The sequence below is a fragment of the Panicum hallii genome, chromosome 9, assembly GCF_002211085.1.
Source record: "Panicum hallii strain FIL2 chromosome 9, PHallii_v3.1, whole genome shotgun sequence".
Taxonomy (NCBI): Eukaryota; Viridiplantae; Streptophyta; class Magnoliopsida; order Poales; family Poaceae; genus Panicum; species Panicum hallii.
The window spans coordinates 63,598,758-63,616,477 of record NC_038050.1 but is presented as its reverse complement, the minus strand read 5'-3'; the positions used below and the strand labels follow the sequence as shown (position 1 = coordinate 63,616,477).

General features: G+C 50.6%; 2 protein-coding genes across 2 annotated transcripts; one reads left to right on the top strand and one right to left on the bottom strand.

Moving 5' to 3' along the window:
* Nucleotides 1-4,668: 4,668 nt before the first annotated feature.
* Nucleotides 4,669-8,665, bottom strand: LOC112874697 (30S ribosomal protein S1, chloroplastic). Its single transcript, XM_025938176.1, has 7 exons — nt 8,316-8,665; nt 6,708-6,983; nt 5,912-5,992; nt 5,471-5,752; nt 5,280-5,390; nt 5,108-5,194; nt 4,669-4,978 (listed from the first exon to the last, which is right to left on the bottom strand). The coding sequence occupies exons 1-7, from the start codon at nt 8,592-8,594 to the stop codon at nt 4,886-4,888; spliced, it is 1,209 nt and encodes a 402-aa protein (XP_025793961.1). The 5' UTR covers nt 8,595-8,665; the 3' UTR covers nt 4,669-4,885.
* Nucleotides 8,666-16,061: 7,396 nt separating this feature from the next.
* Nucleotides 16,062-17,720, top strand: LOC112874698 (galactinol synthase 1-like). Its single transcript, XM_025938177.1, has 3 exons — nt 16,062-16,502; nt 16,601-16,924; nt 17,031-17,720. Exons 1-3 carry the CDS (start codon nt 16,179-16,181, stop codon nt 17,391-17,393), a joined length of 1,011 nt encoding a protein of 336 aa, XP_025793962.1. The 5' UTR covers nt 16,062-16,178; the 3' UTR covers nt 17,394-17,720.

The following is a 17,720-nucleotide window of genomic DNA, read 5'->3' as shown; positions in this document are numbered from 1 at the left end:
TCAAATCTTCTCTCCTGACGTAAGGTTCCAATTTTTCCAAAGGCCCTTGAGTGATTTTTCTTTTTCTTATTTTCTATAAAAATATAAAAAATCCCTAGCAAAAGTATATGCTAATGGATTGGAGATACTCCCTCCATTTCAAATTATAAGCCGTTTATGTATAAAAGCTAAAAATATCTATAATTTAGAACAGTTGCACCGTAAGGATCGTAGATCGAGTGTTGCATATTCCACTACGCAAATGGCCACGCAAAGTGTAGGCTGAACAAACAAGCATGAAGAAGAAGAAGAAGAAAAAACAAGAATAATTAATATTAGCATCTACACCTTGATGCATATTGCGTCAATTATGCGTAGCACTGAGGCTCGACTCGACCGATGCTTCGATCATATCCGAAAATATCATCGCCCCTAAAGTGCGATAACCTCAACCTTCTGAGGTGCCCAACCGCATGCACGACGATGGATCGAGGAACACGACCACCATTCATCATCCTTCAATCACACAGCACTACAAGCGTTTCTTCCAGTCCAGCAGAGAGAGCTAGCTTCCTGCTAGTGTTCCTTGATCAAACTTCCTCAAGCATACATGCAAATGCGATTCTGAGCATAGCTGTCAAACAGTTTAGATCACTACTAATTAGATAGATACCTCTGGATCGAGAGCTTCGCCAACAGTTCATCACGCTCGCTGTTTGTCGCGCAACATGTACAAATATCTGTAAAAGTACTGCGACACAGTACGCGTACAGATACCTCCAAATTAAAAGTAGTGCCATACTAGTACTATACATGACTGCATGTACAAATATCTTGATGTGCTAATAATAAGTGGCACACAGTAAACAGGATAAAAATGGGCAGCCGGACACTACTCACTCGAGCTCGCCGCTGCCTTATCCGCTTACGCGAAATCCGGTAGCCGTCACTCATGACACAACGGATCGAGCCCGGGTCACTAGCTAGCAGCCGGTTAGCTAGGGTTCAGTATCGGACAAGCTAGCTACTAGCACCTAGCAGGATGCTATAGATGCAAAGCCGCCGGCCGGCCGGGCCGATCGATCGAGAAGCATGCCGCTAGCAGCAGAGATGGAACAGGGGACCTATCTATCTACCTACTCTAAAGCCGGGGCACCACCGATTGATCGATCGATCGAGCCCACGTACGAAAAGCAGTGGGGGGAATATATTAACGTCGCGGGAAAGGTGAGCGCGGGGGTGATGGGTACAGAGCACGTCGGCCACATTGCCGGCGATGCCCGGCCGGCCCCGGCATGTAGCTAGGTAGCCCGCCCGCCGGGCCGGGGCTTTGTCTGCGTTGCATGCCCATCCGCTGCTGCGCTGGGCTCGGGATAAGACGTGCGTGTGCGTGCGTAGCCGATCGTGTGCTCGCCGCTGTCGTCGTCGCCCTGGCCGCCGGCCTCAGGCTCTACCTGCAAGAAAGCGCAGGTCGACCGCGACCGGCCGGGGCGGCTGCCCCCGGCGCCCGGCCAGTGCGCGTAGGCGTCAATGCCTCCAGCCCGGCGCTTTAGTTTCCGGGGCATGCACAACACCAAAAAGAACCCGCATATCCTGATGCAGCACCACCACTACCCAGTGTCAGTGTGTCACTACGGCCCGGCTGGAGCTATCACGATTACTGGTACGCGCCACAAGCTAGCTCTTGTTGCTTAGCGTTCCTAGCGTTATGCTTAGCTGCTACAGTTTGATGCCTATGGCTAGGGCTACAGGCCGTTTAAGCTCTCTGGACGGCCGGCCGGCCGCGTAGTGGAGCGGGCCAGTGCAAAGTGCAGCAGGCACGCACAGCAGCAGAGCGGAGCAGTTTCGATCGGTCCGGTCCTCGCTCCGCCCTTCCTGCGGCTTGCTCGTGTCACTCTCGTGCGCCGGGCACTAGCGCTCGCCGTGCGCGCGTGTGCGCGGGCACTATAGTCTATAGTGCACTAGCTAGCTATCAGCTCCGTCTGCCGGCCGGCGGCTCACTCGGCGGATCTCGGCTGGGATTGCCCAGGACCGAACTGAATGAACTTTCTGCCGCAACTTGCACGCGGCCGGGCGCGCAGTCGTGCCCTCGCGTATGCGTCGGGCGCGTGGCCGCGTGCCCGCGTTGCCGTCGGCCGTCGTACGCTGGCCCGTGCACGGACGCGTACGATATGATCTGACGGGTCGATCGATCACCCTGCCGATAGAGCCCCTGTCGTGCCGCTCTCGGTCCGTGCACGCCGCACGCGCAGCGCCCCTGGCCGGCCCGTAGTGCACGACGCGTCATCGCCGTCGTCTGGTCAGCGGGAGTTAGCTAGATGGCTAGAAAGCAAGGCGGCACGGCACCATCGATCGATCGAAGCTGCTGCTACTTGCCAGCCACGCTTCTTCTCCTCTGCCGCGAACGTGCTCGACCTCCATGTGCAGAACGAGCTCGATGATCGGTCAGTCTCCACACCACTAGTCCATCGCCGTGAACTCCATCATCTCCTGACCATCCATATTGGTTCGCGTGTCACGTCTACCGCCACAGGTAACGCGCGCGCGCGGCCAGCAGATGGGTACGGTACGGTCGTGGTGCTCGCCTCCGGCCGATGTGGCGGCTCGCTGGACGCAGGTCGGTTTTCGGCGCGTGCGCGGCGTACGTTGTCTATCCATTTCCAATTACAAATCCACTATCCATCTATACCGATCAGGCTGTATCTGTACCGGTCAGTGGGGGCAGAAAGCCATCGACGGCGACGGGTCCGTCCGTCGTCGCCGCCGCGCGCCTGCCCGTATGCTGTTTGACATTTGAGTTCAAAAGGCGGTGGCCACCACGAAAGGCTCCAAAAGGAAACCGTTTCTCCCTCGCTCGCTCGCAGCGCGAGGACTTCGCCGTGTACGTGTTGTGTTGCTCTCGACTCGGCTCGACCGAGTTCTCAACCTCAACGCGTCGTATTACCACGTGTCTGGGCGCACCGGGTTTACCTCGCCGGAATTCGGCAGCGACCTAGAGACCACTGACTCCGGCGTCGCCGCCTCTACGAGTCCGGAGCAGCTGCTCGCTACTACTCTATTGGCATGCATGCTGAAAATGGAGCGAGAAAGGGGAAAAGAGATCAGTTCAAAAGCGTTCAGAGACTGTGTTATAATTAGTACTTGCAAAGACCGTATCTCTCATTGTAAAAAAAGCTTGTTCAATCCGCCCTTCGTGTGGTGCATGTACTGTCATGTTATGCCATGCTACCTAATCCTCCTCCTGAGCTGCCGGTCAGCGAACACTCCACTTGTCAAATGCCAATTATTAAGCGAGCGAGCAGGCGAGCAGTGAACTAGCGGTGTTGGCCAGCAGTAGGCAGGGACAGGCTAGATACCTCCCTGTTCTGTTCACGGTCAAACACCACGTATAGCTAGTGTAGCTGACAGACAGCACAGTGACCCGTGAGGAGAAGCCAAGAGCGCCAAGCAACGCGTACGTGCTGACTGCCGAGCCGTTACGTACACGAAGATCTCACTCAGCTCGGTGGATGGCTGCAGCTTCAGCTCTGCTCGGCCGATCGACAGACAGCTACATTGCGGTGCGGAGCTCAACGTAGAGACACGCTTTGCTTCCTGGTGCCAGCTGCAAGTTGCCGGCGACGGGAGGCTTATCCGGCCGGCCGGCCGGCCTGCGATCGGATTCCAATCCGCACTCACGGCGGGGCGGCGGGACTGATCGGCGGGCGCACCGGCGAGCCACCGGTCGACGTGCATGAACAGTAGGTCCACCTGAAGATACCATCCATGCCGGGGAGAAAGCACTCTGAGGTCGTACTGGCCGGAGGAACTGGATATATGGGGGGTTTGCAGTGGGTACAGGGGTTCAGAAAAATGAGGAGCACCGGGAAAGGGACGGGCACTGGCTCCTGACTCCGCTGCCGTATTAGTTTGGTAGCCGTTCAGGTCTTTCAGCAGATGCCTACGCGTGATCGAGGATCAGCAAAGTTAATTGACCCCCCGGTAATTCAATCCGGATTCCTCACAATGTGAAAGCCTTTTCTGAAGGAGATTATTCAGAGTTGACATGCGCCGAGAGGGAAAGAGAAATAAAGGGCCATTCGAAATATAATGTTTGGTGTGTGAAAATGGTGGAGGGCGCTATCAGTGAAACTAGTAAGGTTTGGCAGCTTGATATGTTTGAACAAAAGGGCAGGGGCAGCACAGTTGTGCTGTACAAGCAAACTATTTTAAAACCGTTTTCTCTTGTGTCTGTCGAGTGGCCGTGAGGAACAGCACAGCTGCTCCAGGCACAACTGACTCGATAGAAGAAACGAAAAAGAAGTTTATCCGTTGGCATTTGTCAACCTGCGAAGCTGCAAAAGCAGCTTTGCCCTCGTTTTCCTTTTTGGTACTGTTCCGGTGAGGCAGCACGAACATTTCTATGGACGTCTGCTGTGGCACTGTGTTGGAGGGATTGTAGGCAATTCAAACAAGTTTAACTACTTCGCCAAGTGTTCCATAACCATCCGCTCCACCACAGCGCAACAGCAGAATTTGGCTTGGAACTTTGGCTTCCGTACGCTGATTTGCTGTTGACACGTCTTTTGCCTCGGATTTGAGTAAAACGTGGTGCCTAATTCGGAGCACTTTGCGTGTTCCCTGATGAATACGGATGAAATACACAAATCTAAGCTCACGGTCAACTATACTTTTGGGGTTCTGAAAGGATTGGATAGCTTCACAAGGTAAGTAAATTCCATTTCTTTTCGGCGTCTTCAGAACCTTCTTACATTTCCGAATTTCCTACACATGGGGACAAGCACAGCTGAAAGGGGGGAAACGATCTGAACAGAACAGGCCTTTTGTCATGCCTTCGCTCGAAGAAAAATGAATATGATAAACAGCCATCACATCTTCCAAACCCGATGCATTCTGTCTACCGCTTCTATTCATCCGTGGGTTCTTCTCCTGAATCCTCTGAAGGCGAGTCCGATGACAACGGTCCTAGGATTCCCTCGGAACTGAGTGTCAATCCGCTCTGAAGAGGTAATGCAGGAATATGATTTAATTAGAACAGGCACATTCAAAGTGATTTACCCATACAGTTGAAGTTAGATTAAATTCGCTTTGACATGGTAAAATAATAACAAGGGGGTGCTAGCAATACCTCTGGCTGGAATCTCAACATGTCAGCACGAGCCATTGCCTCTGCTTGAGCTATTCTCTGCCTGAATATCTGAGCCATCTCGTCGGCCTGATGTGAGCCAAAGAAACCATGTCAGTTTGTTAGATAAAGCATACCCAGCAAATGTGCACATATTGTTTATTTTTACACCTACCTTCTCGAAAACAAGCTTGGGATTGCGGATCATGTCACCAGGTGTTGGCTCAAGCTTCTTTGTAGAAAGGCTGACACGGCCTCTTTCGCGGTCATGGCTCAGTATCATCACCTAAAATCCGCATAACTCACTGACCTTAGCTCTATGAAGTATAGGTATACCATAATTCTCATGTACTACGACAGCTATACCTTGAGGGTATCTCCTGGTTGCAGAACTGTTGAGATATCCGCAACACGGTCATGACTAATCTGGCTGACATGGAGAAGGCCATTGATTCCACCGATGTCAATGAAGGCACCATAAGGTTTTAGGCTCTCAACAGTTCCCAAAACAACTGAACCAATACCAAGCTGGGCCTGACTGTCAGCCATTGCCTTGCGGTTGCTGAGGACAAGCCTGCCCTGTTCCTCATCAACCTCTACAAACTTGAGAGGCAGTTCTTTGCCAAGCAGCTCTTCCGCAGTTGTTTTCTGATCAAGATAAAACAAAACTTTGTCAAATAAGGAACTGTAAAGTTCAGCTGTAGCAAAGTATCAAACTTAAAACTACAATAACTTCAAGAAAAGCAGCTCATGCTAGACAATAAAACATATAATATAAGAAACTTTTGTGCAAGGTTGAGAGCTAACCGATGACACTTGGGAAAACGGAACAAATCCCTTAAGCCCTTCCACAAGAGCTACTACACCTCCTTTGTTTCCGCCAATCACCTGCAAGCAAAATTGACAAGAAAAGCAAGTGACTAACGCTGAATAAACTAAGATAGCCCAGAAAAGCTAAAAAAATGGCATCAAAGGTTGTTCCAAGGGAGATCATCCATACATAAAGCTATACCAACACTATAGACAAATAGACAGCACAGGGGTAAATAAGCATGCATAAACTACAATAAAATCTTGAGGACAGATGGCATGCTATAAAAAAACTGACATATTCTACCTTCATAAGTTCATTAGTTTTAGCACATAGAAAGCACGAGGTAATAGTAAGTTGTCACATGAACCATATCTAGCAGCTAATTTATCTGCAATTGATAAGGAAGAAATGGGAAGTTAACAGGAAAAACATTGAATAGTCAGTGGCTGTAATATTCAGAGTGAATATGCACTTCCTTTCAAAAAAAGAGTGAATATGCACCACAAGATATATAACTGCTCTCTGATTTATTTTTTTCTGAGGAACAATTGGGGCTGCTCTCAAGTAGGCATTAAAAGGGACAAAATCTGACCGGTTCAAGTTCAACACAAAAAAGGGGAAACAGGAGGTCATGCTTAAAAGATAATCCAGTTATCAACAACAGAAGGTTATTTAAGGGGCAACAAAGAGAAATAGTATAAAAGAGAAAGAAGAAGATGGAGAGAGAGACGGAGAGAGAGAGAGAGAGAGAGAGAGAGAGAGAAACTGTTTCTTATAAGTTTTACTCACTTTGCCCGTGGCGACAACATCTTCAGCCTGAAGTTGCCGGCACCTTTCCCACGCAAGTTCTTGCTGAATTGCTTGCAAACTCAGAATCAAAGTTTCATCACTAGGGTTCTCATCAATTATCATGAATTCTTCTACTAAACCAGGGCGAATGCCCGCGTCTTCAACATTATCAATGTCAAGAAGGCATGCCTCATCCAGAGGCAAGAAAGCAGTAGACTTCGATTGGATGTCAATATATGCACCATTTGAGGTAGTCATGAACACTGTTCCTTTAATCTGTATATACCACAAGCATATAAAGATCTTAGATGCTAAGATTATGAAAATAGTGGAGCTAAATAAGATCTTATGTTTAATGTGAACAGAACCAGTACACTACAAAGAGTCGAGGTGCAAGAGCAAATACCAGTGACAGTAATACATTGAGAAAGGAGAATACAGCAGAACCACAAGTCCACAGTGCCATAAAAACAGTTCAGGGACCAATGCAAATCCGGTGATAACCAAGTTAAGATTAGGTGCAGCATTTACCTTTGTAACACATAACAGGTTGATAACCCACTTTTGAAATATTGACTTTATTAAGCCATAACATGGGCATAAATAATTCAGTACATATACATCTAACTTGAAACGAAGATTAGGGATATCAACAGCGATCTTATACTAAAAATTCATAGTTCAGCAGATCCAGCATTATACCAGCCATCCAAGCAAGGCATGCTACATATGCAGCAGCTATCAAGCTTCCTCTAGAAGCTTACCAGGCTTAGAGATAATTCTATGATCCATTATGTTGGGCTATTTACTTAAGCATTATGTTGTAGTTAAATTACAGTTAGTTTAAAGAGTTCAGGTTCTGTTAGAGATTGTGTTAGGGTCTATCTTATATTAGAGATAAATCAGTTTGTCAATAAAATGAAGCAAGAAGCTAGTAGTTTGCAATAACCCCATTTCTCTCCGCTCTCAAATTCAAACAAGACAAATAGATTGCAAGGTCTGGGTCCAGGACCTCACATCACCCACTAACAGCTATAATCCAAGCCAGCTTAGGGAATGGAAGATTGGTAATTTAATCCAAGTTGTCCTCAAGCATCAAGTCTAACTGATTCTGTTTGTTCTTGGGTATAAGAATGATACTTAACTAATTTCTTCTCTAAAAAGTTGATGAACAACTGAACTAGTGATTGTTATTCCAGTATTCTCCAATCAGTTACTGCTAGGGGATAAAAGCAATTCCACAGCCCAAAAACCATAATTCATTACAGGAATGCTGAGAAACATAGCACTGTTCAAGTAAGTTTAAAATTGAACTATGAAGACTAGCGACAGTCTAACATTGGCTCCATTTTCGTTTCAGGTCACATTCCGGGAGACTCAAAACTAAAATGTGGTGGCGGTACGACAAAGCGCCCATACCCTCACGCTAGAGCTATCGAAAGAGCACGAGGTAAGGCTATTGTGACTTAATTTCTCATACCGCTATTTACAACGTCTAACTTCAAAGGACGAACAGCTTTTTATCCTCAACACTTGCTACTTACTACTGTACTTCACACCAAATGAGCAAGCAGTGACAATAGAGTAGGGGATGGGGCGAGGGATTACAAGGGAGCCGATCTCGGTGTCGATGTCGGTGGACTCGACGGCGGTGTCGAGGTCCTCCGGGGAGAAGGCGACGCCCTCCATGGGCGCGGTGCGGCACCGCTCGGAGGCCTCGTCGAACTGCTGGCGCATCCGCTCCCGCTCCCGCTCCTCCTTGGTCAGCGCGTACGTCCCGCACACCAGCGCCGACGGCGGCCGCCTCGGCGCCGCGGGGCGGCGGCGCGAAGCGCCGGAGAGAGGCGGGCACGGGAGGCCCGCGACGTGCTGCGCCAGGGAGGCCATCCTCTCTCGCTCGGTGCTCGGGTGCCCGAGTGTCCGGTGTGCTCGGGCGAAAGACGAAACGGGATGGCGCTGTGTTATCCTACCGGTGGGGTTTAGGATAGCTGGATAGGAGGCGGCGATGGTTGGTTAGTTTTGGGCCAGGCCATGTCAGAAAGACAGAAACGCATACTTGCAGGCTGCGGCGTGTCAGGTTCCGGCCATGAACTGGTTAATTATGCTTTGCAAGGAAACGGTGGATTTTGAGGGTGCCTTTTACAAACAACCAAAATGTTTTGGATATCAATCAAAATTTAAGAATGAAGCAAAACAGATGCATTGAGATACTGTGTTTTCACCACCTCCTGAGCTCAAATGACTCTACACTGCGCCCATCTCCATCTGTTTGAATCATACTCTTGAGTGGCCCGACCTTGCACACCATGGCGGCCCGGTCTCACTTCATGTCAATAGAGAAGACCCCAACATCACTAGTAAATGTGAGAATCCTACGATCTCCATTCGCAAAGGGGGCAGACTCTTGAGCTCAATGACTCTGCATGGCTCCCATCCCCATCCGTTTGGAGCAGACTCCCTCGACCACATGCGAAGATTGAAATCCTGCACGATGACAAATCCCAACTTGGGATAAAAAGTTTTTTTTTTTGCTCCTTTCTCTTGTAATTGCAAGTTCCAGATGAACTTGAGAGAACTCTTTAGGCTGATTGATCGGCAAGTGAAAGGACATGAAACTACATGGGCCTGCACATTCGCTTCAAGTTTCCTGTATTTTTCATGGTGTTTTCACTTGAGTAGTCAACAAAGCAACAGAAAGCACAGTTTCAGTTAACCAGGTTCAGAACCTTAACCAGATTGCTAGGATCCACTAAAATGCCATAGAAATTAAGTACCTAACCAGACACAGAACCTGCAACAGGCCCTGTGCGAACACAAACATGCATAAAACAATAAAGGAACAGAGGAACAGCTCCTACTGTCTTTGCAAGTTTCTTCAGGCAAGTAAAATCCTACTCACACAGAGTACAGACCTACAGTGGCAATATACGTACATACCTACCTACACATAGAATACAAAATTTCAGAAATGGAACAAGATGGTTAGCTTGGCTCGGCTCAGCTGCCAATCTTATGCAGCATTGATATCTCTTCCTGTAGCACATGCCTGGAAGAAGAACCAGTAAGTTTCTTGGTTTAAGGGATTGTGTTGTTTTGAAACTCAATTTTGGCTGTTTGTCTTGCCACTATACGATTTTATTGACAGTATCAACATATAGAAGGATCAATACCCCTACTTCTTGTAAGTCACGGTGGTGCAGATGTAGTTTTCAAAAAAAAACGGTGGTGCAGATGCTTGATTACACCATCGCTTTCTACAGCCATTATGCTTTCAACCTTAAGATCAGCTACGCACCATTGTTACCCTTGATCAGAAGAACACCATCCTCGTGCTAGGTGCAGAATTATACACCATTCAGGTATTGGGATGTTCACCCATCTCAGCTGCAGATGCAGATGCACCACATCAGTCTCAAGTGTGGTAGCGGGATGCGGCATTCAATACTTCGTTAGCAATTAAGTCTTGCTTCGTCTCACCATATGTGCGCTTGCCTGGAAAAATCAGCAACATCGACTTCGCCGTGCATGCTGGCTGTAAGGTCTAGCATAGCAGATTGAGGAGAAGCGTCCAGTTCGAGGCACGAGAACGCGATTGGGGAAGGAAGGAGATGGCGAAGGAGGCCCAACTGAAGCCAGAAGCCGAACGTCGCCGGTGAGGGAGCAGCAGGCAAGTACGGCGGCCCTGAGCTCTGCTTCCTTGGCCGCGGCAGCGGGCGACGCTCGATGTCATCCCTGGTCAGGTACCACGGCCGGGCCGGGCAGGGCGCCCGGACCTTCGCCTGTGCTCGCCGCCACCCTCCTCCGCTGCCGGACCCGGAGAGTCGCCGATTCGCCGTGGTCAACGAAGTTTGCATAAAACCCCTCAAATAGTTTACACAAAACCCCCTAAATTGGATCGCGATTATTAATCGCTAATCGCGATCTGATTATTTTCACAAAACCCCCTATTTATTTACAAAATAGTCCCTATTTCCTTCCCTTCCCTTCCCTTCCGGCGACGGCGCCGGCGAGTCACGCCGAGCGGGCTGTGCTTTGGCTCTCCCCATCCTATTCTCCGCCATATCTCCCTCCTCCTCCGTCTCCCACCGGTGGGAGTTGGTTCTGGGTGGTCCATTCGCCCAGGAGGACGCTGTCAGGGAGGCTCGTCGTTGCTTCTCCCCTCGGGAAACAGCGAGCTAGCGTCGCTCTGGTACGGTGTGGCAGTGGCCGGCTTTCAAGCGTCTCCGTCGATCCCGCCAGGAAAACCCGTCTCCTGAATCGTGATGCAATGCAATTGCTAGCCATTAGCACTGGACGTTTGTTTTAGCTGCGCTCTGACAGGGTTCATTCAGGAATTAACACTGACGGTGACAGGCCATGAGCAGAAGCTTTCGGCTATGTTCTTGGTATGCAGACATCCCTATTCAGAAAGAGAGATACGAGAGGAACGATCCCATCATGCCTTCGCCTAAACTGAAACTTCTCTGTAACTGCAATTGAAAAGGTAGTTAACAAAGTTCTCTGTAACAAGAAGTTGTATCGCTTGAATTGGATGTCTCTGCTTCAGTTTTTCAAAAAAAAAAAGGTGTCTCTGCTTTTGCATGAAATCAAGAACAGTACAGAACAGCTTGTTCCATGTAGTGGTTGACTGGCACCAGCAGTTAGCTAGGCAAGCATGCAATGCATAAACAATCAGGGCACTTTGCCCGAAAAAGCAATCAGCGAACATATTGAAAGTTTCTTCAGAATCAGGCAGTAGCGGAAGAAGAAAAATCAGGGAACAGAAGAAGAACACGTATTTTTAGCACTGCTATATCGTTTAAGGAGAAGAAGCAGGCAAATTTCCAGAAGAATAACATGTAACAAGTTATCCCTTGGGTTAGGTGACAACCGTACTATCTGTCAGATTGGCCAAGATTGGTGGCCAAGATTATCCCATAAGTATACCCTTCAGCTGCGCCCCACTGTCAGATTGGCCAAGATGACAAATGCTAGCCTAGGTGCAGAATTGAACACCATTAGACGTTGTGGTGTTCACGACCAAAGATCGGACAACAAACTGGGTGGTCCATTTCCCGGACCAAAAAAGGCCCACTGGATACTGACGAGAGCATCAAACCCAAGAAACTACATTTCTCTGCCCAGTCGCTTTATTAGCTGGTGGGCTCTGGCCTTTAACGTATTGGTTTCCTAAATGTCAAGCGGCTAATTTTTTTAATCCTCTCATCTCGATACAGCTGTAGCATCTGTCATACCGTGCACGCACACCCAACCTATACATGCACACCTTACTCACTCCACGCACGGCCGTTCGCCCACCAGCGACACGACCGACCAAGCTGGCGCTCCTTCTCATCAAGCAGCTAATTATTTGTTTATCATTGTGTTCCTTCTGTTCCTTTTATTTCCCTGTTAGCGCTCATGGGCCAAATGTTGCTGGTCTCTTGGTTTGTATGCCGTACTTAGCCCAGTCAAACTACCGAGTCTATGTTTGTGTGGCAGATTTGGCTCACTTGAACTTCCTTTGTTCTCCCTCACTCCACTGTCTTCTTGTTCGAAATTGCTTTTGTCAATCTCGTGTCTTGTTTCGTATTTTCCTATATATTGTTTCCTTTTTTTCTTTTAGATCTTTTTACTTCACGTTTAAGTCGTTTTCATCTTTGTTCATTTTATTTTTAGAATTTACATGTATTTTTTCTGTTGCATGTTCTCTCCTTATGCTTTCAACAACTCAAAAGACTCGAGTTAACAGTCCGCAAATCAAGTATAAAAAAACAACTCGCAAATCTGATTCACTAATTATGAAGGGCTAATTCAACGCAATAGATTGAAGATTGTGATACCTATTTTGATAAAAAAATTTACCTTTCCGGTTACTACAAGATGACATGGATTATTCTGTGTCATCTCGTTATTGGTTGAAAATTTCGAATGAAGGCACAAACAAAAATAGCCACTCGATCTATGCGCCCTTACTGTATTGGACGCAAGTCACCATCCATGCGCAGTCACGGCGGTACGTGTGGTTCGTCGGCACGAAAGCTCCGACGAGTCCGTAACCGAAAAGTCAAGAACCCGCCGGGACCGGGCGTGCGGACGAATGGCTCGCTGCCGTGTCCCGAGTCCCGACCGACCGCGCTCCCCGGCGGCAAGGAGTGCCAACCGGCCAGCCAACCAACCGCCGTAACTGCTCTGAATTCGCCACGGAGAGCAACGCACGGAGGCCCCCAGAACCGACCATACCATTCGCGGCAACTGGCGTTCCCCCGGTCGAAACGCCCGTCCGGGTCCGGCCGGCCTCCCGCGACCGCGACCGGCGACGCCGACCGCTCGCCGAGGTGTCCGCCCCCACGTCGGGCAGCGCACGTTACCGGCGTCGCCGGGCCTCCTCACGTTCGCACCCCACGCCACGCGCCGCGGGGCGGCCACACGTCCGACGTCGCGGGAGTTCGGTCCGCGTCCGCCGCCCGTCGGCTGAGATCCCAGCCGTGCGACCGGCCACACGAGCGCGTCGCGATCCGTCGAGGTCGCGCACCGGCCACCGGCCACCGCCCGCGTGCGCGGGTAAACCGGGAGAGCGACTGTTGTTATCCGGATACACCTGACCAGTGACCACCCTGCGTGTGCACGCACGCGTCGCGCTCGCGCGCCGGGCGGTGCACCGGCGCCTCCGTGCCGCTGAGAAGTTGGTACAGCAGCATGTGTACGTGCGATCCATCGATAGGCAACTAGCGCGTCCTGGTCAGGTCGAGGTAGCGCTAGTAATAAACTGCCATTATCCAATATCCATTCCCATGTATCACAAGGCTGGTGACGCCATCGATAGCTTATAATATACTCCTCGTACACTTCATCCATACGTGCTTAGCGATCGCCGATCCGGCGATGCACGCGTGGCTATTGATTTGAACATCGTTTATCCAAAGCAATATCCGGATAAATAAACCACGCGTTGCGTGTGTTTTAATTTTCTTTCGAAGTGTAGTGTCTAATCATGGATCAAAGCAGAGTAGAATACTGAGTTTGCCTTGTGCTTGTCAATCGTGACGTCCTTGCCGGTGAGGGGAGAGCTAGAGATTCCTTTTGCCCCTTTCTGCCGAGCAATAATAAGGCGAGTCGTATGTAAGTTTTCTTTAAGCTACTCCGGACTAGATGGTTGTAACAATGGGAGAAATTGTGAGATCGAGATCGGACAAGAGGCGTCGCGACTCGCGAGCTCCACCAAAATGGTGACCGTGACATCCACGCTCCACCATTCACTCGGTCAGCGTCGGCAACAAAATAAAAGACTTGACTTGCGGGGGAGACATCCCCACAGTATAGCACTAGGGAGAAGATTTTCTCACGCAGATTAAGAGCCTGTTCATTTTCTACCATCTAAACTTTAGACCTATCACATCAAAGAGAATCTTGGATTATTAAATAAAATCTGTTTATAAAACTTTTTGCACAGCTGGGTGCTAATTCGCGAGACAAATTTAATAAGCCTAATTAATCCATAATTTGCCACAGTGATGCTATAGTAATCATCCGCTAATCATGGACTAATATACCTCATTAGATTCGTCTCGCGAATTAGCACTGGGGTTCTGCAATTAGTTTTGTAATTAGACTTTATTTAACACTTCTAAATGACAACTTCTAAATGACAAAATTCTTTTTGATATGACCTCTCTAAACTTTGGACCCTAAGAAACGAACACACCCTAACAAAATTTTCGAACCTGTGCTCCGTCTTTCTACTCCATCATCCCGACACGTGTGAGAAAATTTCTTTCAAACGCACGCATAAACTGCATCACCTCCGACCAACGAATCCGTCCTTTAGGGATCGAACTCTGGTCGGTAGGATGCCATGCGCTCCGCTCGCTGGCAAAAAAAAAATGAGACGGGAAAAGGCCGACAGGCTCCCCGCATTCGCATTGAAGGGGTAGCAGGGCTCGAACCCGTCAGCGTCGGCAACGCTTACCATTTCCACGACGGCAAAGCTTGCTCTCACCCGGACCCGGGAACCATCCAAGAAGCTGCGGTGCCTGTCGACGTGTCAGAGCAGCGGCCAGGAGAAAGGTCTGGTAGGCCCCACCGAGGCCCACCTCAGCTCTCGGCGGGACGGTAGCCGCCCGTCTCGCAGGCCAGAGCGCCTTCCTGAACCTGCGCCCCTGCGACCGTGTGGTGCGCCGCTCGATGAGATCGGGCGGCCGCGGCGATGCGTTTTGACTTGGAGCTGTTGCTCGTGTCGTCGTGTTCCTTGTGTCGCTGGAGTACTTTCAGACGTTGGAGTGTCGCTGGGAGCCAGTGACGCCCGAATACAATACAGGGTTCCGGAACCATCCTGGCCTCTCGCGGCCTCGGCTTCGCCTCAGTCCCGTGTCTTCGAGTTTTCTATGCCCTGCCAGCGTGGCGCGGTGGAGTAGCCGCATGAGGTCACGAGAGCTGCGTGAGAGCCGATGAGTAGAGAATCGGAGAACGTCTGAGCTGGACGCTCGGGACCCACAGCAGACAACGTGGCACGTTGTGACCGCACAGCACATCAGACACACACCAGTGTGCTACCGTCACGCAGCACGGTCCGTCTCGATCACACACACTGGCAGCGCCAACTGACATGTGAAGCCGGGTACGAGCGGAGAGAACACCGACGCTTGCTCACGAGCTAAAAGCCTCTGCTCATGTTTACAAAATGGATTACGCAGCCATACTCCGTTGTCTACGTAAGGGACAGCTTAATTATCGTGATGACCCCGTGCACTTTTTTGTTTCTCATTTTCAAGCTCAGATGTCAGTGAGATCTAAGGTGGGACGTCTCTGCGAATCAGATTAAAAGCGTTCCTTGATCCGACGACAAGGAATATACTAGTAATCAAATCCATCAACAAATCACGAAAACCCGGGTAAATAAAATGGATTATCCATCGCCTTCAATCTTTGCCGCAATTAGGCCAGGGATTTTTTTTTTACCGCACGTAATTCTCGTTTCGGCAAGCAGCAATTAGGCCAGGGATATCCTCAGTAAAGTATGCAACTACTAGCGGGATCGTGGAACGGATAATTAATTGACTAATCAACCGCCAATTAGCGAGCGGAAATGGTAATGGAAACAAATAAGGTAGCCGGGCCCACCACTCCAGAGAGCGGAGGCAAGGACGCCGTAAACAAATCTCCCCACTTCTGGCGCCTTCCTCGTGGAATTCCCGAAAGTGCCCCACCGAGAAGCTTCCGTCCACAGCGTCGTGGCCGTCGGATCATCACACGACGCCACACGTACGCCTCAGATCCCACGGCCCATGCCCCGTGACCGACCAGCCGGGGGCCGTTTCGCCCCCCGATTATCTATTTAAACCCTCGCCAGCCCACCCCGAAAACCCCAAGCGAAAGCTCAAGCAAACAAAGAACAAGCGCCTAATCCACACTCAAATCAAGCACCAAACAGCCTCCAGATCCCCAGACAGAGCTCTCCCCCGTAGCCCGAGAACCGAAGCCCCCTGCAGCGAGATGGCTCCCGAGCTCGCCGGCAAGATGACCGCCAAAGCCGCCGCGGCGTTGAAGCCCGCGACCAGGGCGTACGTGACGTTCCTGGCAGGCGACGGCGACTACTGGAAGGGCGTGGTGGGTCTGGCCAAGGGCCTGCGCAAGGTCGGGTCGGCGTACCCGCTGGTGGTGGCCGTGCTGCCCGACGTGCCGGAGTCCCACCGCCGCATCCTCGTCTCGCAGGGCTGCATCGTCCGCGAGATCGAGCCCGTGTACCCGCCCGAGAACCAGACGCAGTTCGCCATGGCCTACTACGTCATCAACTACTCCAAGCTCCGCATCTGGGAGGTAACTACTGAACTGCCTGACCTTTCTCGTGCTGCTTAATTCTTCGATAATGCCGTGCTCATCACTAACATGTCTCCGGGTTCTTCTTCGTGCCGCAGTTCGTGGAGTACGAGCGGATGGTGTACCTGGACGCGGACATCCAGGTGTTCGAGAACATCGACGAGCTGTTCGAGCTCGAGAAGGGCCACTTCTACGCGGTGATGGACTGCTTCTGCGAGAAGACGTGGAGCCACACCCCGCAGTACAAGATCGGCTACTGCCAGCAGTGCCCCGACAAGGTCGCGTGGCCGGCCGCCGAGCTCGGCCCCCCGCCGTCTCTCTACTTCAACGCCGGCATGTTCGTGCACGAGCCCAGCATGGCCACCGCCAAGGCCCTGCTCGACACGCTCCGCGTGACCCCACCGACCCCCTTCGCGGAGCAGGTGAGCGATCGATGCGTGGCGCAGCCGTGTGCATGCAGGCTCTTGAATTGTTTTCGTCGATAGCATGTATGGGCTCACCGTTATGGTCTCGTGATGAGTTTTGCAGGACTTCCTGAACATGTTCTTCCGGGAGCAGTACAAGCCGATTCCGCTCGTGTACAACCTGGTGCTGGCCATGCTGTGGAGGCACCCCGAGAACGTGCAGCTGGAGAAGGTGAAGGTGGTGCACTACTGCGCGGCGGGGTCGAAGCCGTGGAGGTACACGGGCAAGGAGGCCAACATGGACCGGGAGGACATCAAGATGCTTGTCAAGAAGTGGTGGGACATCTACAACGACGAGACCCTGGACTTCAAGGCCCTGCCCGCCACCGACGCCGACGAGGTGGAGGCGGTGGCCAAGAAGCCGATCCGCGCGGCGCTGGCGGAGGCCGGCACGGTCAAGTACGTCACCGCGCCCTCGGCCGCTTGATCCCCGCGCTGCGGCCGGCGTGGTCATCAGAACATAAGAAAGATCTTACTACGAGGCCTTTTTTATTTTTTTTTCCACTTCGCGTTTTGTTTCCTGATGAATTATTAGGGTGTCTGATCTCCGATCAGTTCCGTTCACTGTGGGTGTGTGAGATTACTATACCATTCCAAGTGTAAGGGTTTGGTCAGGATTGGGCTTTGTGAATACGCCCCCTCCGGTCACAGCTAGAGTATTTGTCCTGTGCCGAGGAGGGATTATGTGTATCTCGGTTGGTAAATTATGATATGTAATAGGAAGCCGTGAAATTATGGCCCTCTTTTATTTCTA